At 43.7% G+C, this 23,588-nt stretch overlaps 1 protein-coding gene across 2 annotated transcripts in view; it reads right to left on the bottom strand.

Annotated features, from left to right (window-relative positions):
• PPP2R3A (protein phosphatase 2 regulatory subunit B''alpha) overlaps nucleotides 1-23,181 on the bottom strand; it is a 121,112-nt gene extending 97,931 nt beyond the window's left edge. For both annotated transcript variants that reach the window (XM_065410883.1, XM_065410882.1), the window contains exon 1: nucleotides 21,166-23,181. In XM_065410883.1, the coding sequence (XP_065266955.1) occupies nucleotides 21,166-23,181 (2,016 nt within the window). The remainder of the gene's footprint in view (nucleotides 1-21,165) is intronic.
• Nucleotides 23,182-23,588: the final 407 nt, after the last annotated feature.

Below are 23,588 nucleotides of genomic sequence, written 5' to 3'. Positions count from 1 at the left end.
TCGCTGGTATTATTGAAACCTGGTGGGATGATTCACACAATTGGAATGTTAAAATCTATTGTCATAATCTAGGAAGGATCAAGAGGGCAAAGAGGGAGGGAGAGAGGCCCTCTACATCAAAACTGACATTGCCTGTTTCCAAGTGTCTGATAACTCAGAAGAAAATGACCCTGAATGCTTATGGATCAATGTCCTAACATAAAGCACAACATGTGGTATTAGTTGGTGTCTGCTACATACCACCAAACCACACTAGGAAACAGGATGAGTGGCTCCTACACACCTATCTACAATGTGTAGGGGGGAAAAGCTGCATGATCATACGGGACTTCAATCTGAGTGACATGTGCTGAAGGGCTACTGCTGCTAGTACTAAAACATCCTTGGAATTTCAAAAATTATAGATGATAATTTCCTAACTCAAAACCAGGGGGGATTTCTATATTAGACCTAGTCATAACAGATAAAGAGGCACTGATCACAGAACTAAAAATGATTGGTAGTTTCGGTACAAGTGATCATGACTTGATGACATTTATAATGTGCAAACAGAACAAAGTCCAGATCAGTAATACACACACACACACACACTTGTTGCTTGTAGTCTGGGAGCCACCTCCTGAGCACCCCCTCGTGGCTGAAGGTCGCTCTGCACTGGCCTGCCTCGGTTTCCCTCTCAGTGAGGTAACAATGAGTTCAATTTAAGAGGCCACAAAGAGGAGCCAAACACTCTATTCTACATCAATATATCTCTCTTTAGTGGAGCCTTCTAGAAAAGTGTTTGAACAACAGTTTACAGGCTCTTACTTCAGAGCCCAGGCAAAACTTTAAAAGTCCCAAAACCAAAAGTCTCCAGCAGCAGCTCCTTCTGTAAGGCCTCAGGCTTGCTCAGAGTCTCTCCCAAATGGAGAGCTTTGTAATTCCTTCTTTCTAGCTCTTCAAAGTCTCTCTTAGGCCTCCCTGCCTAGAAAGCTCTGTAGTCCCTTCTTTCTCTCGTTGAAGCTCCCAGCTGCTCTTTTATAGGGGAATCACCTGATCCCTCTCAGGTGTGTCTACTTAGTAACCAGGGTTGGCTGACTCCAGACCTCCAAGCCGTAAAGGTGCAAGCCACATTGTCACAGTGCTTTGAAAAGGGCCAATTTAAAAAAGCTGAAAACAACTATGAGCCAAATCAACTAGCAGGAAGTGTTTAATCAGAAAAATATGAATGATAATTGGGAATTGTTTAAGAATACCTTACACTAGATACCCAAAAAGCCACAATCGAGGAAGGCAGCCGAACTGGCAGCTATAAAAAAATTAAATATAAAAAATGGAAGAAAGGGCAAGTTGATAGCAATGAATATAATTCAGAAGCTAGGAATTGTAGAACATTGATAAGGGAAGCCAAGGGACACAAGGAGAAATCTATGGCGAGCAGAGATAAGGTCAATAAGGAGTTATTTAAAGATATTAGAAACAAAATGAATCCTGACAATGATATTGGTCCATTAAATGATAGAATTATTAATAATAATGCAGAAAAGGCAGAAGTGTTCAATAAATATTTCTGTTCTATAGTGTGTGTGTGTGTGTGTGTGTGTGTGTGTGTGTGTGTGTGTAGAATGACATACAGATGCTCCCCGACTTATGCAAGCGTTCCGTTACAGAATGCCTTGCGTAAGTCGAATTTTGCGTAAGTCGGGAATGTATACCCAACAATTACGCGCAAAAAAAAAAGCTTATGGAACTTACGTAACTTTTTCCGTAAGTGCAGATTTGTGTAAGTCAGGTTTGCATAACCCGGGGAGCATCTGTAGTTATATCATATGATAACAAGCTTTCCATTCCACTAGTATCTCAAGAGGTTGTTAAACTGCAGTTACTAAAGTTAGACATTTTTTAAACTTAGCAGGTCTGGATAATTTGCATCCAAGAGTTTTTAAAGAGCTGGCTAAGGAGCTTTCTGGACTATTAATGTTGTTTTTTAATAGATCTTGGAACACTGGGAAAGTTCCAGAAGACTGCAAGAAAGCTAATGTGCCAATATTTGAAAAGCGTAAATGGGATGACATACACAGTTACAGACCTGTCAGTATTGCACAGACCCCTGGCAAGATAATGGAGAGGCTGATACGGGACTCTATTTGTAAAGAATTAAAGAAGGGTAATATAATTAATGTCAATCTACACAGGTTTATGGAAAATAGATCCTGTAAAGCTAACTTGATATCTTTTTTTGATGAGATTACAAGTTTGGTTGATAAAGGTAACATTGTAGATGTAATATACTAAAGTCTTCTGTAAGGCATTTGAATTGGTACTGCACAACATTTTGATTAAAAAAACAAAGCAATATTAAATTAACACGGCACATATTAAATAAATTAAAAGCTGTCTAACTGATATGTTTTAAAAGGTAATTGTAAATGAGGAATCATTATCAAGTGGATATCTTTCTAGTGTGAGCCCTCAGGGATTTGTTCTTGGCACTACACAAGGCTACGTCTTCACTGGGGGGGGGGGGGGGGGGAAAGGGTGTCGATTTAAGATACGCAAATTCAGCTACGCAAATAGCGTAGCTGAATTCGACGTGTCCGAGCCGACTTACCCCGCTGTGAGGATGGCAGCAAATCGACCTCCGCGGCTCCCCCGTCGACGGCGCTTACTCCTACCTGCGCTGGTGGAGTACAAGCGTCGATTCGGGGATCGATTGTCGCGTCCTGACGAGACGCGATAATTCGATCCCCGAGAGATCGATTTCTACCCGCCGATTCAGGTGGGTAGTGAAGACGTAGCCAACACTACACTACTTACCATTTTTATCTATGACCTGGAAGAAAACAAAATCATCACTGATAACGACACAACAATGGGGGAGTGGTAAATAATGAAAAAGATAGGCCACTTACACAGAGCCATCTGGATCATTTGGTAAGCTGGGCACAAGCAAATAATATGCATTTCAATACAGCTAAATGTGTACATCTAAGAACAAGGAATATAGGCCATACTTACATGATGGAGGACTCTATCCTGGGAAGCAGTAATGCTGAGAAAGATTTGGAGGTCATAGTGGATAACCAGTTGAACATGAACTCCCAGATCAACGTTGTGCCCAAAAGGGCTAATGCAATCCTTGGATGTATAAACAGGGGAATCTCGAGTAGGAGTAGAGGGGTTAATTTTACCTCTGCATTTGGAACTGATGCGACCACTGTAATAGTGTGTCCACAATTCAAGGAGGAGGATAAAAATTGGAGAGGGTTCAGAAAAGAGTCAAGAGAATGACTAAAGGATTAGAAAACATGCCTTTTGCTGATAGACTCAATCTATTTATCTTAACAAAGAGAAGGGATTCAGTCTATATAAGATTACAGCCTACAAGTACATACATGGGGCACAAATATTTGATAACTGGCTCTTCAATCTAGCAGAGAAAGGAATAACATGATCCAATTGCTGGAAGTTGAAGCTAGACATATTCACACTGGAAATAAGATTTAAATTTTGAATAGTGAGAGCAATTAACCATTGGAACAATTTACAAAGAATGGTGGGGGATTCTCCCCCATGGACAGTTTTTAAATCAAGATTGGATGTTTTTCTAAAAGATATGCCATAGGAATTATTTCAGGGAAGTTCTCTGGCCTGTCTTATACAGGAGGTCAGACTAGATGATCACAACGGTCCCTTCTGGCCTTGGAATATACGACTCTCAATCTTCCTTTATCCCACTGCTACTGTGGTAGCATGGCATCCTGACTCACTGGTGAAGCCAAGGACCAGTTCTCCAGGCCACAGCCTTAGAAACCAGATAATTAATGAAACAAGAGACATCAAGCTAAGTTACTTCACTTCTCACAAGTATCACGACACATACAAATGCCACATTTTGCATTTGCAACACAAAATTAAATGTGTAATCTGCTAATCAGCCCTCCAAAATAATTCTTTCTCCTGAAGTCAGGAAGGATCTTAGGACAGAAACAAATTACATATGGATCCTTAGATTTTGAGGCCAGAAGGGGTCTCACCTCCTGCATAGCACAGGCCATACAACTTCACCGAGGTTTCTCTGCATCAAACCCATACATTCCAGTTGAGCAAGAGCATAGTCCTTAGAAAGAGACATATAATCTCAATTTAAATATTTCCTGTGACAGAGAATCCACCACATCCCTAGGAAAGTTATTCCCAGTGGTTAATTACCCTGTTAAAAATATGAACCTTATTTCTAGGCTGAATTTGTCTAGCTTCAGCCTTTGGAATCTTGGATTTTGTTCTGGCTTTGTCTGCAAAATTAAAGAGCTTTCTGCTATCAGAAATCTTCTTCCATGTAGGGACTTGTAGACCACGACCTAGTCACCTCTTAGCCATCTCTTGAATAAACTAAGTAGATTGAGCGTCTTTAGTATCTCACGGTCAGGCTGGTTTTCCAGACCTTGAATCATTTGTAGCTCTTCTCCAAACCCTCTACAATTTTTCAACATCTTTGAAGTGAGGACACCAGGAATAGACATAGTATCCCAGGAATGGTCTTATTAAGGCCATATACAAGGGTAAAAACACCTCCCTGCTTCAACCGGATATTCTCCTGCTCATACATCCAAGGATTGCATTTACTCACTTAACCACCACATTACACTGGGAGCTGATGTCCAGTTAGTTACCCACCATGACTGCTAAGTCCATTTCAGAGTCATTGTTTTCCAAAATCCAGTCTCTCACTATATAAGCATGACCTAAATTCTGGCTTTCTAGACCTATAACACTGCATTTAGCTGTTTGAAAATGAATGTTGTTCAAGGCTTACCATGCAATCTAGATTGCTCTGTAGAACTGACTTGTCCTTATCATTTACCACTCCACCAATTTGTGCATCATCTACAAACTTTACCAGTAATGATTTGGTATTCTTACAGATCATTGATAAAGATATTGAATAGCACGGGGCCCAGAACAGATCCCTGCGCAGGACCCCCCCAAAAAAATCCCCATTAGAGGATGATTCCCCAGTTACCTATCAGGCTACACCCACACTGCTCAGTAATTGGCAGAAGAAGCAGCTACAATCTATAACAAATTATAAATGCAAATTCAAGTGTCATATACACAGCTTACTGACAAAAGGATCTACAAACATGCCAAACGTGAGGAAGATTTTGACACAAGGTGATAATGAAATAAATCTATAATTTGTTACATGTGGCTGGAGTGGTCACTTGATGCATCTTTTAGCTAAAGCCAGATTCTCCAGGAATAAAGGAAAATATTGTTGAAACTGTAAAATACTTCCATAATAACCACTTTTCATAAGTTGTGCTTAAGACAGCAAGCCAGATCATACCTTATTCTACCTCAAGATCCCTAATGGCATTCAGAAGCTAATTATTTTGAGTAGTTTGTTAAGAACTAGCACAACTGGATGAGAATTTGTGAAGATAATTGTGACAAAACAGATGGTGTTGTCACTGCCTATGTAGTAAACATAGGGATGAAGAGAAATTTAGAAGAACAGACTGAATATTTCCATTGGCTTGGACAAAGTGCAAATGGATGGCTGTAATATTGTTATGCTGTCAAGACATTTGGAAGGTATTTCAGGAAACACAGAGAAATATTTAAGGACAAGCTTACATTATAGGCAGTGAAGAAACAGATGAAGCAAGCACTTGCTCCACTTCATTTTCTTGTCCATGTTCTCAACCCAAAACTGCAGGGTAGATGTCTAAGTACAAATAAGGTGCATGCTGCTATGACATGGTCATTGGTTAATCAACCAACAGAACAGATTTCAGGGACGAAGAAGAATCAATCCAAACATGTGTTTGCTGCTGACCCTATCAATAAAGTTGAATCACTGAAGTCCCTGGCAATCCATGTAGATGCACAGTTTATAAAAGTCACAAGACAGCTTTGGAGGTGGCGCAGAGGAGCACTCTCTGCTGGTGTGATCCTCCCAAGACCAGCTATGCTGGCTTCAGGGCAGATTTGTGTCAACAGAGCAGCACAAAGCCTACACAACAGAGCAGAGGTTTGGGTCACTGAGCATGGCATGTAAAGCAAAATACTAACCATCCAGGCACTCAGAGCAGCCCGATGGGACACCCACCCACCAATGGTGCTTCTCTTAAAAACAGTGCAACAAAGTTTTCATCGTCTTTATCTATTTCTCCCTATACCCGTGAAGTTGTGGTCCTCGTCCTAAAAAAAAAAAAAAAAAAAAAGCTGTTTCCCCTTGTTTACGAATAAGACATTTTAACTCTGCACTCTAAGCCTGGATGGTCTATTTATAAACCTGTTGGTATCTGGCTGCAAATAACTTTCTGCAAATAGAGAAGCCTAGAGGGAACACAGTTGCGTTCCCTGATCCAATAAAAAGACACAAAGTAATACAAAAAGAAAAGAAACCCAAGACTTCAAACCTGGGCCTGCTGGAATGACTTCTGCCTCTTCTTGATCCGAGATGGAAGAACAAAATCACAGCCCCTTGCAAGGAAAGCAAGCTCTCCTCTTAAGTCTGGGTCTCTTCGCAGAGAGTTTTCCTTGATCATCATCTTGTTAAGTTCCTGAGCAACCTTTTTGCTTTCCAGCTGTGGTACAGAGTATTTGCAGGAGATCACGTCAGCCCCAATGGGTCACTTTCTTATTTTTGCTTTTCACAGGCAAGGAGTTGCAACTGATTTCATGTAGAAACATACTAACTCTTCTCTTTCCTCACAGGGAAAGCATCCTAGCATAGTATCTGAATCCTGAAGCCAAAGCCCCCCCCTCCCTTTTTTTTTTTTTTACTGACATTTAAACTATCCCTCAGCACTACCAGTATCTCCTGATGCCTTCTTGCAATACTTTATCGAGAAACATGATCTACAACAGAATCTATTCCCCTGCTGGCTACATGACAGACAATCTGTCCTTGGCTTGTAATAGGCCAGGGGTATTGTGGGAAAGGAGGTACCCACCACCACTACCACGAGTGCTAAAGTTAGATACACTGCAAAAGTAGCTAAATATATCACCTTCCCCAATAGTTCTTATTTTAAGAGCTTCAAAGCTGAAATGTGATGTGTAAACCTGCATCAGTCAGCCCCTGCTGGGCTAAAAACATATGCTCTAAGCACAGGCCAATATGGAAATGGTGTTAAGAGGTTTATGATGCCTCTGCCTTGTGAGCTGATGAAGCAGTGGAGCAAGACTAATTCTAATTCAAATTGTAGACTATTCTTTATAGAAAAGTTTAACTTTTAATTCCTTATTTGGAAAAAGCAAATCACCTTGTTTCTCTCCATCTAAAAGAAGTATCATAGGGTGACCTTAGGTAATAAACTCGGGCATTTTGGAGCAGCTATTACAAAAATGGTTTTATAAAGAGACCTTAATGAGTCATCCTTTTTATTTACTTTTTCCATAGCTCTCACTTTGCTGTCTCTGGCATGAGGAGCAGCCTGTGTCTAACTATGTTACTTTGAAGAGACTCACACAGATGATTCTGGCTTATGACATCTAGGTGCTGGCTTGATGCTCTGAACAGTATAATTTATAATAGTACTGAATCATGTGCCTGGAAATGGGGGCCTACGTCCAGTTCCTGTTCCACAGGATGAGCAAACATCAGTTCTCTGTTTTTTCTTTCCTAGCTAATCCACTTCCACAGTCTACCATCCCCATTGGGTTTAGATGGTCCCAGCTACTTTGCCAGGAGCTTACTTTCTGTGTTTGGTAACACACAACAGGTGATACACTTGTTTTTATTCTAATCCTGGTTTTGAGAATAATTTTACAAGCAAATATCCCGACAATGTCCAGACATCCACCAAATTAAGGACATATTGGACCACATTCCCTGTGTTGGTCCCTTGCTCTCACTGGGACCCCTGTAGGGGCTCCAGAAGCTCACAGGGTTTTATTCCGTACAATAATTTAAAAGGAAAATCCTGTAGAGGGTTGTGGGACCTCTTGGACTGCAAACAACAAATCTGGGACTAACTTGTCCCACTTACAGGCTTTGGTGGTCATGAATTTGTGCAGCATTCCCTTGGGAGTCTTATTCAAACAAATTGCTTAAATGAGCATTCGAGGATGACAGACTGATGTTGTACCAGATCCTTGGCTGGTGTACACTGGTGTTACTTCAATGATTTTACTGTAGCCTATGGAAATATGGGAACTTACCCCAGCTGAGGATCTGGACCTTAACATTCTGGAGGGAGCACATTGCTTGTAGCTGCTGGGACATAAAGCTAGTGCCATTATCTGTTAACATTATCTTGGGTATCCACTTAATAGAACACGAAGCAGCTGACTGGTGACAAATTGTGCTGCGAAGGAGTACAAAAAAATGGCCTCTGCATATTATGTGGCAGAGTCAACTCTGACCAACATATAACCACACCTGTTGGCGCTCCGGGTATATCTACACTGCAATTAAAAACCTACAGCTGACCCATGCCAGCTAACTCAGGATTGTGGGGCTCAGGTTAAGGGGCTGTTTAACAGAAATGTAGACATTTGGGCTCAGGATGGAGCCCAGGCTCTGGGACTTTGCATGGGGGGAGGGTCCCAGAGCTCAGGCTGCAGCCCGAGCATCAACACTGCAATTAAACAGCCCCGTAGCCCAACCCCCGTGAGCCCGAGTCAGCTGGCATGGGCGAGTGTCTAATTGCAGTGTAGATGTACCCTTATTTCTAAAGGTCCTATCACATCAAGCCCAATCCAGCTGAATGGAATATCCACTGAACGAAGAGGGAGAAGAGTATGTTTGGGAGCCACCAGCTGGCATACATGGCAGAAATTACAGTATTCTTTGATTTCTTTATAGATCTGTGGCCAGAAACTCCAAGACAATTTTCTCTCCTGGGTCTCCTATGCTCCCAGGCAGTCAGACCAGGGTACAGCATGGGCTATGGCCTATTTCGCTACAAAAGGATTTAGAATGAGAAAGTTGTATAAGTCCGATCCTTTTGTGTTCATTTAAATTCCTTTACTTCTGCTTATAATTCTAAGGATATGTGTACTGTTGCTATAAGTCCATAGCAGGAATGGGGATGGGGAAAGTTCTAGGAAGGCACTCTCTAGAGAAGCACAAAGACCGACAAAAGTTTTAGGAAGTATTCTAATTTCTTTATTTTAATGAATTATAAATATTGTGGCAGCACCAAGATGCCCAGGCAGGGCTCCACTATGCTGTGATTCATTACCACTGTCACATGGCAGGGAAGAATACCACTGTCACATGGCAGGGTACCAGATGTTGATTTATTTTGAACCAGCAGTGACAGGGTGTATTTACCTCATCTTTCACTGAAATTTACTGACTGTCCAGAAAGATACCAAAAGACCTCTTGTACCCACAGTTTTAGCAACAGGTCTTTAAAAGAAATCCCCCATACCTGTGTGAAAAAAGGGACATAGCTATCTGGAAGCCACTGACTATTTTTTAGAATTGCAGAAATTTACTTTTCATGCCCAGGTGAACAGGTCATAGAAGAGCTAAGAGGTTTCTTTTCTTGCTTTGACATTCCAGAAAAATGTAACTGACAATGGGACCCAGTTTGCCAGATCTGAATTCCCAGCTTTGGAGATATAGTAGATGTCAAGCACATTATTTCCAGTACCCAGAAAGGAACTAATAGAACTGTGCATTACAATAGCATTCAACATCCCTGTGGTGGGAAGAACATCTCAACAGCCCAACACTGTGGCATTTAATTTCAAAAGGGGGAACTATGCAAAAATGAGGGGGTTAGTTAAACAGAAGTTAAAAAGTACAGTGACTAAAGTGAAATCCCTGCAAGCTGCATGGGCGCTTTTTAAAGACACCATAATAGAGGCCCAACTTCAATGTATACCCCAAATTAAGAAACACAGTAAAAGAACTAAAAAAGAGCCACCGTGGCTTAACAACCATGTAAAAGAAGCAGTGAGAGATAAAAAGACTTCCTTTAAAAAGTGGAAGTCAAATCCTAGTGAGGCAAATAGAAAGGAGCATAAACGCTGCCAAATTAAGTTGAAGAATGTAATAAGAAAAGCCAAAGAAGAGTTTGAAGAACGGCTAGCCAAAAACTCAAAAGGTAATAACAAAATGTTTTTTAAGTATATCAGAAGCAGGAAGCCTGCTAAACAACCAGTGGGGCCCCTTGATGATCGAGATACAAAAGGAGCGCTTAAAGACAATAAAGTCATTGCGGAGAAATTAAATGGATTCTTTGCTTCAGTGTTCACGGCTGAGGATGTTAGGGAGATTCCCAAACCTGAGCCGGCTTTTGTAGGTGACAAATCTGAGGAACTGTCACAGATTGAAGTGTCACTAGAGGAGGTTTTGGAATTAATTGATAAACTTAACATTAACATGTCACTGGGACCAGATGGCATTCACCCAAGAGTTCTGAAATAACTCAAATGTGAAGTTGCGGAACTATTAACTAAGGTTTGTAACCTGTCCTTTAAATCGGCTTCTGTACCCAATGACTGGAAGTTAGCTAATGTAACGCCAATATTTAAAAAGGGCTCTAGAGGTGATCCCGGCAATTACAGACCGGTAAGTCTAACGTCGGTACCGGGCAAATTAGTCGAAACAATAGTTAAGTATAAAATTGTCAGACACATAGAAAAACATAAACTGTTGAGCAATAGTCAACATGGTTTCTGTAAAGGGAAATCATGTCTTACTAATCTATTAGAGTTCTTTGAAGGGGTCAACAAACATGTGGACAAGGGGGATCCAGTGGACATAGTGTATTTAGATTTCCACAAAGCCTTTGACAAGGTCCCTCACCAAAGGCTCTTAAGTAAAGTAAGTTGTCATGGGATAAAAAGGAAGGTCCTTTCATGGATTGAGAACTGGTTAAAAGACCGGGAACAAAGGGTAGGAATTAATGGTAAATTCTAAGAATGGAGAGGGGTAACTAGTGGTGTTCCCCAAGGGTCAGTCCTCGGACCAATCCTATTCAACTTATTTATAAATGATCTGGAGAAAGGGGTAAACAGTGAGGTGGCAAAGTTTGCAGATGATACTAAACTGCTCAAGATAGTTAAGACCAAAGCAGACTGTGATGAACTTCAAAAAGATCTCACAAAACTAAGTGATTGGGCAACAAAATGGCAAATGAAATTTAATGTGGATAAATGTAAAGTAATGCACATTGGAAAAAACAACCCCAACTATACATACAATATGATGGGGGCTAATTTAGCTACAACAAGTCAGGAAAAAGATCTTGGAGTCATTGTGGATAGTTCTCTGAAGATGTCCGCGCAGTGTGCAGAGGGAGTCAAAAAAGAAAACAGGATGTTAGGGATCATTAAAAAGGGGATAGAGAATAAGACTGAGAATATATTATTGCCCTTATATAAATCGATGGTACGCCCACATCTCGAATACTGCGTACAGATGTGGTCTCCTCATCTAAAAAAAGATCTACTGGCACTAGAAAAGGTTCAGAAAAGGGCAACTAAAATGATTAGGGGTTTGGAACGGGTCCCATATGAGGAGAGATTAAAGAGGCTAGGACTCTTCAGCTTGGAAAAGAGGGGATATGATAGAGGTATATAAAATCATGAGTGATGTGGAGAAAGTGGATAAGGAAAAGTTATTTACTTATTCTCATAATACAAGAACTAGGGGTCACCAAATGAAATTAATAGGCAGCAGGTTTAAAACAAATACAAGGAAGTTCTTCGTCACGCAGCGCACAGTCAACTTGTGGAACTCCTTACCTGAGGAGGTTGTGAAGGCTAGGACTATAACAGCGTTTAAAAGAGAACTGGATAAATTCATGGTGGTTAAGTCCATTAATGGCTATTAGCCAGGATGGGTAAGGAATGGTGTCCCTAGCCTCTGTTTGTCAGAGGATGGAGATGGATGGCAGGAAAGAGATCACTTGATCATTGCCTGTTGGTCCACTCCCTCTGGGGCACCTGGCATTGGCCACTGTCGGTAGACAGGATACTGGGCTAGATGGACCTTTGGTTAGACCCGGTACGGCCGTTCTTATGTTATGTTCTTATGCAGCAGAGAGATCCCCTATTAGCTCTGCTGAGCTACAGGGCAAAGCCCACATCAGTCACCAGAATAAACCCTGCTCATCAAATTTTCTGGGTCAACAGATCAGAATGCATTTCTAACCTTTGAGGCAACTCTTCACTGTAAGTGGCCCCGCTTAAAGGATGAGTTGAGAGATGCCAAATGTAAGAGATCTCTTATTTACCCATCAAAATGCAGTCATTCACTCACACCTAAACCTGGAGGCCCAATCCTGAAGGTGGATGAATGAAGCTGCTGTCGCTGGATATAGCTGCAACCCAATTCCTACGTGGCTGGGGCTGATCAAAGCATTCCATACAGATTAAATGGGCAGCGGCTTCCGCTGGTTCCAAACCCAAGTGAACTGCCACAACACCCTAACAGCACTGGTATTCCCATTAGCAGTCGCTGCCTTAGAGGTTTCAGGTGCCAGGTGTTTTGTCCCATTGAGCATGAGTGTTTTGGGCTATTTCTTCACAATGTATTACATTCTAATTTTCCAAAACTAATTGCATTTTATTTTTTTCTATCACCTATGGATTGCTGGGGAGATTTATACATTATTGAAATTACTTGACAGGAGGCTGTTAAAGAGTAGGAGGGTGTCGCCCTGGGAGTGGTGACCGAGTTCTCCCCTTTAGCAGTATGTCTTGCATTCACTGATCATCTTTGAAGCGAATAAGTCTCTGGTCGGGGTCCCTCATTGGGTGAAGATGCCATGTACTGCCAAATCGTGAAGTTCCCGTTCATGATCGATTGCAAAATGTCTGCTGAGCGAGTCCATGAGAACATTCTATGTCCTGGGACGATAGGCTGCAGACAAGAGGATCTGATGGTTGATGCACCAATTCCAGAGATTAACTGCCTCTGCGCACAGCACGGCCGATCTCGTTCCTCCCTGTTTGTTGACATAGAAGACATGTTCGCCAAATGGGGGACCTCGACCAGAGACCTATTTGCTTTACAGGTGTCTGACATGATGGGAACATGATGGAACTGTACAAACAGAAGAAAGGATTGGCAAGCCTCTCTCACAACTCAGAGTTCCAGGATGTTTATGTGCATCCTGAATTCTCAGGGAGTCCATATTCCTTGAGTCATGAGGTCATCCAGGTGGGCTCCCCAGCCCACCAGGATCCATCAGTGATGATTGCCTTTCTGGGAGGAGGGAAGAAAGGGAACCCCCACGCATACATGATGTGGGTCTGTCCAACACTGGAGGGATGACAGTACTTTGGTGGGGACTATCAGCATGAAGTCTGTGAAGTGGCGGTTTGGCGAGTAAATGGACTGGAGCCACATCTGGAGGCAGTAAAGGCCACATAGATACATGAAGCTATGTGGCCAAGGGGGGACAGACAAGTTGTTCACTATTATGTTATAATGCCACTCATTGTGTGGAATCTGTCCATGGGCAAGTAAGCTCATGCTGTCACCAAACTGGTCAAAGCCCTGATGAAATCCAGAGACTGTGTGGGGTCAAGGATTGATTTCTTGACATTGACACTGACTCCGAGAGAGAAAAGGAGGTTGAGTAACATAGAGGTTGATGCGTGGACTTCTTGTCTGGATCCCATGGCTAGGAGCCAATTGTCGAGATACGGAAATATAAGGATGTCGTAACTCCTGACATAGGCCGCTATGACAGAAAATACTTTGGTGAAGACACTGGGAGCATCAGCTAACCCAAAGGGGAGGACTCCATATTGGAAATGTTGGGAACTCACTGTAAATCTCAGGAAATGTCTGTGGGCAGGATGAATATCGATGTGAAAGTAAGCGCCCTTCATATGGAGAGCCATAAACTACATGCCTTTCTCTAAGGATGGAATTCTGGCTGCCAGTGTGACCGTACAAAACTTGAGTTTGGGGATGAAATGATTGAGGTGTCAGAGACTGAGAACTGATATCCACCAACCTTTCTTCTTGGGATGAGGGTTCTATTTCTCCCTGTTATAACAAGAAGTTCACCTCTTGGATGAGAATACTGTCATGAGAGTGGTCCCTGAAGGGGGGCATGGAGGGGGTTTTGGAGGAGGTACTGTAACAAATTCGATCATATAGCCATGTTGGATGACGTTCGACACCCATCTGTCCATTGTTATTGCATTCCAAGTGTGGGAAAAGAGTGCTAAATGATCCCCAAAGGGAGTAGGAGTCGTGAGGTGGTAGGCATAGTGGTTGGCAGCTCTCAGGCTTGCATCAGGAATACCTCATGGCTGAAGGCTGTATCTTTGATGTTGAAGCCTGCAAGGGGGGCGCTGGACAGCGAGACCTCTGTGCCTTTTGACATTTCCTTGGATGCTCAAAAGGTCTCTGTGAATATACTTGATAAGACCTGTAGCATCGGGGGGATGACTGGCACTGTAATGTTCATTTCAGGGCAGGAGTGTAGATGCCCAACGAGCGAAGAGTGGCCCTGGAATCCTTTAGCATATGGAGCAATTCATCTGTCTTCTGGTTAAAAAGATGGAATTTGTCGAAAGGGAGGTCTTCAATAGTGTTCTGTATCTCCCTAGGAAAACCAGAAGAATGGCACCAAGACTCCCTATGCGTGACTATGGCCGTAGCCATGGTCCTGGAGGAGGTATCTGCTGCACCTACCGCAGATTGGAGGGCAGTTCTTACCACAAACTTCCCTTCTTCAATAAGTGCCTGAAAATTAGTACTATTGTGCTGTGGATGGCTATCCGTAAATTCCTTGAATTTACTGTAATTCAGGAAGTCATATTTGGCTAGTATGCCTGATAATTCACAATCCTGAATTGCAGCCTAGATGATGAAAATACTGTCACAGCCTGGACGATTAGGGAATTTGGAAGTGCATGGGAAAAAAGAAACTCAAAACCTTTGGCAGGAACATAGTAGCATTTTTCTGCTCCCTTGGGGATAGCTGTGCATGTAGCAGGGGTGTCCCACACTGTTCTGGCAGGCTCCAGAATGGCTTCATTAATTGGTAACACAATTCTCACTGGCCCCAAGGTGTGGAGGATATCCAGCAGCTTGTGCTGGCAGTCTTGGATTTCTTCTGGAGAAATTTGGGGTTCCTGTGCAATTTTCCATAACAGCTCCTGAAATTGTCTGAAATCATCCGGTGGGGGAGGGGATGCTGTAGTCACCTCCTCATCTGGAGATGAGGAAGGGAATATTGCCAGTTCTAGTGGAACTGCTGGGACTAGGCTAAAAGGTTCTCCCTCCACCACTGGATCTGCTTGGTACCCTTGAGGGGGAGGCAGGTGATGGTTTCCTCATCGCCTGGGCAGGTTCCAAGGGGTAATATTGTGTCCAGGGTCCCCAATATGGCCAATAAGCTGGATCAGATGGAGGTTGTGGGAGTCCCCACAGAATGGGGTACCAATGGCTCCATGGTGACTGAGGGGTAGATGTTGCCAGGGATGTGATGGTCTCCGTGATGGCGCTTACGAATGGTATGATAAAGGTGGCTCTTCCAGTTCTGATTCATTGGAAGAGGAGAAGGTGAATTCCAGTTCCAATTGCAGTACCGTCAGAGCTGGTGGAAAAGTGTAGCTTATCCATGTAGAGGGAGAGGGATCCCATATCAGAGGCATGTCCCTTGGTGGAGATATGATCTCTCTAGAAGTGGAGGGACCCTATGGAGGGGGTGACTCTGGATCTGGAAGGCAAATACATCCTGAGGCTCAGCCACTGTCCTGGATTGATGTGAGAGGCACTCTCTCTCTCCCAAGTATTGGTACCGGCGCTGGGGTCTTTCCCGGTAAGGGAGGGTCCCGTGTTTTGTGGGGTGCCGGAGATGGTGGTACCATTGTATCAGTGCCTGGAACCACTGGATCCCATTGCTTATGGGTCTTTTTCTCGTGCCTATCAGACTTAGCACATACTCCATCCCCTTGGGCCAAGCAGGTGGAAGGAGCATCCATCTTCTTTGATTTGGAGGAAGGCTTAGTCCCGGTGCTTAATTTGTGCCAGGGTGTGCCAGTGCTGAGCCCGGCACCTCTAGGCTTGGCAGTTCATAGCCCTGGCACCTCTGGGGTCTGTGGAGATGGTTCTGCTGGCACCGGAGTCAGATGTGGTAGTGGGAGGTGCGCTCTTCACTGAATCAAGCTGATGAACGGGGGAGTTCCCTGGCCTGGGTCCGAGTGCGGTCTCATGGAGAGCTCCATGAGATGCTTCCAGAGGTGAAGTGCCTGGTCTTCTCGGATGTGGCTGGGGAAGGACTGGCAAATACTAGACATGACCGCAATGTGGGCTTCCCCCAGGCAGAAGAGGCAGCATTGGTGGTTGTTGCTAATTGAGAAGAATCGTGGGGAGGAGGCTCAGACTTTGAAGCCTGGAGTCCTCCGCATAGTCCAGTACCTGCATGTAGATATGGGGGAGGAGGGGTGAAAACCCCAAAGTTTATCTAAAAACAAGCACTAAAACTATTAACTATCAGAACTAAGATAAAAATAAAACTGGTAAATCTACTATAAAACTCATAAAACTATGTACAACTATCTTTTTTAGAAGTGCATCAGAGATGAGGACACTGAAAGTTCTGACCCGGACCAGGTGGCGGTGAGAAGGAACTGGAGATGTGGTCAGTCCGCCCTGTCCTTTCTCACCTCAGATGGGAGCATGAGATGAGGCAGGGCACATGCGTGGGCCAACAGACACAAGTTTCAAATTCTCCAGCTCTGGGAGCATGGTGCAAATGCATAATCCTCAATGGAATACAATAGTGACCATCATTTGAAGAAAAATCTGGTATAACCTAATTGTTGAGTGCTTGACTTTGCAACCTTAATAATCTTTTAACATTCTGCAATTTTTCAGGTTTTAAAAAAAGCAAACTGAACAAATTCCATCATGTGACATCATATTAACACCCACGTGGGACATCAGCAGAGTTGCAACCATTAGATCCCCCCCACAGAACTAATGGACTAACTGATAGCAATAGTAGGTTGTTACCTTCTATGTGGACCAGCACTAGAGAGGCCAAGGACACTTTGCCAGTGGGTTTCACAGATATTTGTAACAGCAGAGGAAAAATGAGACTCAGGGATCTTGGGTTCCATTTCATGCTCTGGAGGGGAGCGTTCTCTAGTGGGCAGAGACTCTTCTGCCCTATCACCTACAACCTCTCCCTGTCCCAGTCCGATCTCTTCCCCATTCCTAGCTCCTCATGCCAGTCCTATTCTCCTCACCAAGCCAGTCCCACTCTCTACTCCTTGGGTTTCTTATCCCAGTCCCAGTTTCCTCGCCCAGCCATTCCCAGTCTACCCTTCACACCACAGTCTCTATCTCCTGCCCCATCCTCCAGTCAACCCCTGGCTTGACATTCCCCATTTCCACTGGCTCCCAGTTTCAATCTCCCTCTCCAGGCTTCTTATCCAATCTCAGTGCACCCCCCCTCTGCCACTGGCACTCTGTCCCAGTCTCTTTACCAAGACAATCCCAGTTCTCCTCCCCGACTCCAGCTCCTTGTCTGATATCTCCTTTCCCCCTCCCCATCTCCTTACCCTCACTTCATTGGTTCTGTCACCTTGCCTAGCTAGTCCTGTCTCCCTCACAGGTCCTCATCCAATTTCAGTATTCCCTATATCCACACCTGATTTCCCTCTCTGGCTCTCTGTTCCAGGATCCCCATGAATTTCCAGTCCCAGTGTCCCCCCGCTCCCCCACCAGCCTCCAATCTCAGACACCTCCACGCAGGCTCCTTTTCCCAATCTATTTCATGAACCCTCCAACTCAGCCTCCCCAGGTCTGGTTCCTGTCCCCTCTCCATTCAATTCAGGCAGCTGCTTCTCCACACTACCTGGGCCCAGCAGGGATGCCATTGAGAGCACAGGAGAAACAGCCTCCCTGCTCTAAGACCCAGTTCTGGTGTCTGGACCCATCCTGGCCTGGAGCAGCAATTACAGGGAAGTCCTACTTTGCCCCTGTAGCCTGGGGTTGGAGCATATTCAGTTGTTCTGTGGTGATGGCACATGCACACTCTGGTCACATGTAGAAGCTGTGCTCAATGAGGACGGAATTTTCGGATATTTAACTACTAAAATCAAACAAGTCTCTAATGAGCATGTGCAAACTGAGATTTTTCAAAGTTGTATAACTTAGCTACATTTTGGTGAATTTTCACTGGGATAGCAAAAGGCACATCCCTGACACAAAGGCCATCCCTTGCCAACTTTCATGGGCCTACTCCGGAGCATGGGGCACAAGAGCTTTGCAAAGAAAATGTCAGAATTTTTTTAACATTGCAAAGTATGCATTTGTCTCTATCCTCATTCTCGGAAACAGCTGAATCATTTTAACTGAAAATTTCCAAAAACATTCAGCCTAAGGCAGACATCCCGCACAGAACATTTCAGCCAAAACAGTTAACATTTGGCAAAGTTATAAGTCAAATTGAAAACAGGGTTTTATAATGGGAAGTGTTGGGCAAACTTAATAAGACTGAGTGGTACCAGCCCTGCCTATAATAAGAATAATGTGCGTTTGTTACATACACAGTGTAAGATTGATGAAGCCCTTAACTGTTCATTTCCTTGTTTTTAAATACTGTAACCTTAACTGTTTTCTTAAACAAATGGCCATCTCTTCAACTGGCATAAACCAGCATAGAATTCAATGCAGCTACACTAGTTCATACCAGCTGAGGGTCTGGTACAAAGTGATTGGCGTTTTTGGAATTTCTCAGCACTTGCGGGTTTTTGTTCATTGTTTACATCTTTCAGTTTTGAATTTGTGTAGGTAAGTGAAGGCAGTTTTTAAAGTCTTACTTAAGTGGGGTGGATTGGTTTCTAGATTATTCAATAAAAGGAGGGAGTAGTGCTAAACAAATTAATAAGGGTTCCCACGCAGTCCAAGCTTTGTTCAATGGATATCTGAAAAGATACATATGTTCCGGAGATACTGTTGCTAAACGGGCCACCAGCATGTGGGCACACTCTGTTTTAACTCAGATTATGGGTAAAAAGCGCTTGACTGCATAGCCAAAACCTAATAAAGTGCTTGGCTCCATAGCCACAGTGCCTCCCAGCCAATTCACTAAACCTTGCTGTGCCAGTCACCCCATCTGAAAGATGTGGTTCTTAGCTTTGCAGTTACCTAGTGCTTTTTCATCTGGAGATCTCAAAGCACTTTAGAGAAGTGAGTAAACATGGTTATCCCCATTTTACAGTTGCCTCACTTAGTACAACAAGGGCTTTCCTGAAACAGTTTCCTTTGTCTTCAGATGAAACCTGGCAATTGTCAGCTAAACAAAATTTTCCAAACCAAAGTCATGCGGGGGAGGGGAGGAGCTAAAATAGAGCTTTATTATGGAAACTGGTTGCAACATTTACTGCCTCCCCATAGTTAGTTAAAATATCACCATGTTATGACAGGACAACTGCAAAGCAACAGCAACAAAATTGTGTTGTTTACTGCTCTCTTCATGATGTACAAAGACAGCATCCATGTTTTAGCATTGTGCTTTCTGTTTCTGTAATACCAAGTCCTGACATCCCTTTTTTTCCTGGGGGGACTTCAGAAATCTTTGGAAAATAGAAAGGTGACATCCCTGAAGGGTCAAACTAATTCTTTAGCTCTCCCAGGCTCAAATGAGGAGGTTGCATGTTCACCCTGACTGAGAGAGCAGTGGCTCAGGTTTTAGACTCTGGCAACAGCCATGTTCCAGCTTTCCAAAGACTGCCACAGTCCCCCATGAAAAGAGGGATGTCCAGGACACACATTCCTCAGGCTGGAAAAAACAAAACAAACAAACAAAACGCCAGAAAATTTTCCTTCAAATGAAAAAAAAAAGTTGTTGCTATCTTTATACATCAGTAAGGAGCAATAAAGATCAAACATGGTTTTGTTTAAAATTCATAATTGAAGAGCAACTAGACTCTTTCCACTGGCGTTGCTTTGTAAATAAATAAATAAGGGTCAGACAAGGGTAAGACCAACATTTATTTCTGAGAGTTTGGGTCCTGACTGATTCTTCCCTCTCTTGCAGGAAGGAGTCTTTCTCCCTTGCTAGTGATATCAGACAAGATTCTGTTTGTAGCCTGCTATTAGCAGAGCTGCCTGAAGAAATACTAAAAAACAGTCGGAGGGTCTGAGGTCTAAAAAAGATTTTGGCACTCACAGCCAGAGTCAGAAGAGCTCCCCTCCCCTGTCAGCACCATAGCAGGTAGCTACATGCTCCAAAAGAAAAAAAGCACAGAGCCTTGGGGGACAATTTGGGTGCAGAGCTCTTCTAAAAAAAAAAAAAAAAAAAAGCTGTCCATAAGCTCCCATTGGCACTACTGGGCACTGAGCACTGTTGGAAACCTGGCCCCTTACTTAGGTGCCTAAATGGGAGGCGGGCTCTGGAAAGTTTGGCCCTGCCTGTGTATCCTGAGCACTTGGAAATCTGACCCTGAGCAGTTTTGAAAATTCAACCCCTAATGCAAATGCAAGGCCACAAAGCTTGTACAAGCAACTGAGGCCCCTCCTTCCTTCCCAACAGGTTCCGAGCCATCACCATCTCCTGGGCAGATCCACACTTGGCTTCACAGCACACCTGCAGTGAAACTGGCTGCCAGTGTGTTGGATTCCCTGCTCCCGAATCCCCACTGCAAAAATGCCAGACTCCATGCTGGCTCCTCGTCCTTGGAAGAGAGAGTAAAAGAAACTGCCTCTCACCAGCTTCTGCCCCCTTTTCCAGGGGTGGTGGTGGTGCTGGCTCTCCTGCTCCGGGGGAATGGAGAAAAGCAGGGTAAGGCCAGCCTGTGGGCTCTGCATTGAGGCAGAGGGCACACCAGCACTCAGGACTGGTAAGGGAGGCTCCTCTGGCTCATCCAGGCCCAGGGCAAGGTTTTGTAGGTGCTCATTTCTTGCTTCCATGGGTGATTTGTTTAGCCACCAAGTTTCCTTTCCCCTCCAGGTATAAATGGCCCACTTACAGGACACTGCAAGCAGAACCAACCCCAGAACTACCATCAAGGAGAAAGGCTCTTCTGCAATGAGGAAGAGATGATCTCAGATTAAAATTGCGATACATTTGGGTTTTTTTTAAAAGCCACTGTTCAATCCGTGTTCACATTGTATTCAGTAAATCAGATATGTCCTTTCTCATTAGTACACACATTCATTCAACACTCACATGTTGTTCATAGTTTCCAGTGTCCCTTTCACTCATTTTCTAACCATAGGCTTTGATGTCTTACCTTGATCACCTCTGGGGGCTGCTGAATCAATGTGGGGACAGTGTCTTTGGTAGTAGCACCCATACAACTTCTCTGTACAGCTGGGAAGGACTGTGAGGGAGTGGTCAAGGTTTCCTGAAGAATTTGCATCATTTCCTTCTCTTTGGATAAATTTCCTTTGCCCATGTGGCATTCCACCAGTTCTTGGGCAAAATCCTCGATACTTTCCAGGATACGCAGTAGAAGGGCTTTGTCGTCTTCCTCCATTTTGTGGCCATTAGTTTCCACGGTCTTTGACAAAGGGGAAGTAGAGTTTTTGTCAGGGAATAAACCGACTTTATTTTTGGTTTCAAGAGCTAGTGGTAGTACCTTCCCACCCTCTTGGCCAAAGCCCTTCAGAAATCCAGGATCGTTCTCCTTCATGATGGGCTCCTTCAGTGCGCTCTCCATTTTCTGTGAAAAGTGCTCCAAGTCCAACAGCAGCTTATCTATCTCATCCTGGTTGTTTTTCCTTGATTCTCTTTGTTCTCCTGAAGAGGTGCTAGCCCTGGAATCGTTCATAAGAGAATCTGAGACTGGTTCTATAAAGGTGATTTTCCCAGAGGTCTCGGCAACAGCTTCAGCATGAACTCTGGCAGGTACCTCTTTAAGGACTACAGTAAGATCTGGGCTTCCAGTTTTCTGTTGGCTGCTCTCTAAACTCTCCCAGCTACCTTTATGTTCTGCCCTCTTTCCCTTGCCTAGTGCTATCTCCCCATCTGACTCCTCTTCAATGTATAGCGTTTCTGTGGAGGACACACAATTGGAAGGGCTTACAGTTAGTAACTGAGGTACAGTACAAGCATTTTTCACAGTTCTTGAGTTGTTCTGCTGGGTGCTGCTGTGCAAGGAGTCTGAGGTAAAGCCCCCAGTGTTAGTTTGGATAGGTTTTGGGGTGCTAGTGGTGCCAATCTCATGCTGGCCATCTTGCAGTTCTACAGTAAGAGAGGGTCTTGTTATGGCGGATGGCAAATGCACAATATCCTCATACCTAGGAGGTTGCTCATTGCCAAATATTGGGGAAAAGGGAGCCTGCTGCAACCCATGCAAACTAGTAACCAATTCTGCCAAGTCACCGAGTTCCACGTGACTGGGCTGCTTTAGTTCAATGGGGAGCTTTTTCAGGTAGGAAGAAAACCTAGTCATCAAATTCCTATAGATCATCTCAGAGCTGGCCAAGGGGTCATTATCATTTCCCGCACTGATATCACCTGAAGCTTTCTTTTTGATGCAGTGCTTGATGATATCTGTACATTTTTTCAGGTCCTCAGAGCATTTGAGCAGAATGTCCAAACACACTTTAATATCTCCACCAGAAGAGCTGTCCAGCTTGTGCTTTTCCAAAATCTGGGTGATAAAGCTCTCTTCAGAGAAGGCCTGGGTGGAGAGGGAAGCGGCAGTATTCACATTTCCCTCTGAGGAATTGCAGCTCTCCTGCCATTTCTCCCCAGCTGAGGGAGTCTGCAGCAAGCCAAAGGGAGGGCAGTTCTCATCATTGTTGAAGTGTCCATAAATCAGATCAAAATCAAATGACCGTCTGTTGAACGATTCTGACCTCACTTTCCTTCCCTTTCTGTAGGTCACATGGCTGGAAGAGTTTTTGAGCCTTTCAAAGGAAAATTCCTTTATTTTACCACTGGCAAGATTTATAGCTTCCCCGGTGATATCTTTTAGACTGCAGGTGGTTTGCACTGAAGATCCCTTTTTGAGCCTTGGATTACTTGGGAGGATCTGCTGATAGTCTTCATTCCCAGCCAAAGTTAGCCCATTTTCAGGAGTCGAAAGTCTCTGGTCTAGATCTGCACCTCTAACATTAGATGCAGGGACTCGAAGTAGCTCTGCACAAATACTGTGGTGGGCCACTATGCATGCAACTCCTTGCTTGAACACCTGACAGGTCCCAGTACAGTAATGCACAGTGTGCTGAAAGTGACAGTCTATCACGACACTGCTGTAACAGTTCACAGTAGTGACTACAAGCTGATAGGTTGCTGCCATAGCATGAATTCCCCTTGGTAGCGAGGCTCTGAAATTCACCACAAACTCAGAAGGTCCAACCGCCTCTTCAAACCCAGGCTGGGTTTAATGAAAACATTCCTATTTCAGTCTCATCCCATTGATTAAGAAAATAATTTTTAATTACAGGGAAAACTCTGAACTGTAAAGTCTATAATCCTGGTGAGGTCTGGGGCAGTATCTGCAGTAAAATTGCAACTGCAACTGCAGCACATATAAGGTTTGACTTAGGGTGATTTGATTATATAATATTGCTTAAAATTGTACTCCAAGCAGAGATTACTTTGCTGACCACAAAAACAGCATCCATTACTTCCCTTCTCATAGTCCAGGGAGGTTCAGTAAGAGACATTATAGAACACACACCAGCTCCCAGACTAAAGAAATGA

Source organism: Emys orbicularis, chromosome 9 (assembly GCF_028017835.1).
Source record: "Emys orbicularis isolate rEmyOrb1 chromosome 9, rEmyOrb1.hap1, whole genome shotgun sequence".
NCBI lineage: Eukaryota > Metazoa > Chordata > Testudines > Emydidae > Emys > Emys orbicularis.
This window is presented reverse-complemented; position numbering and strand designations above follow the sequence as displayed.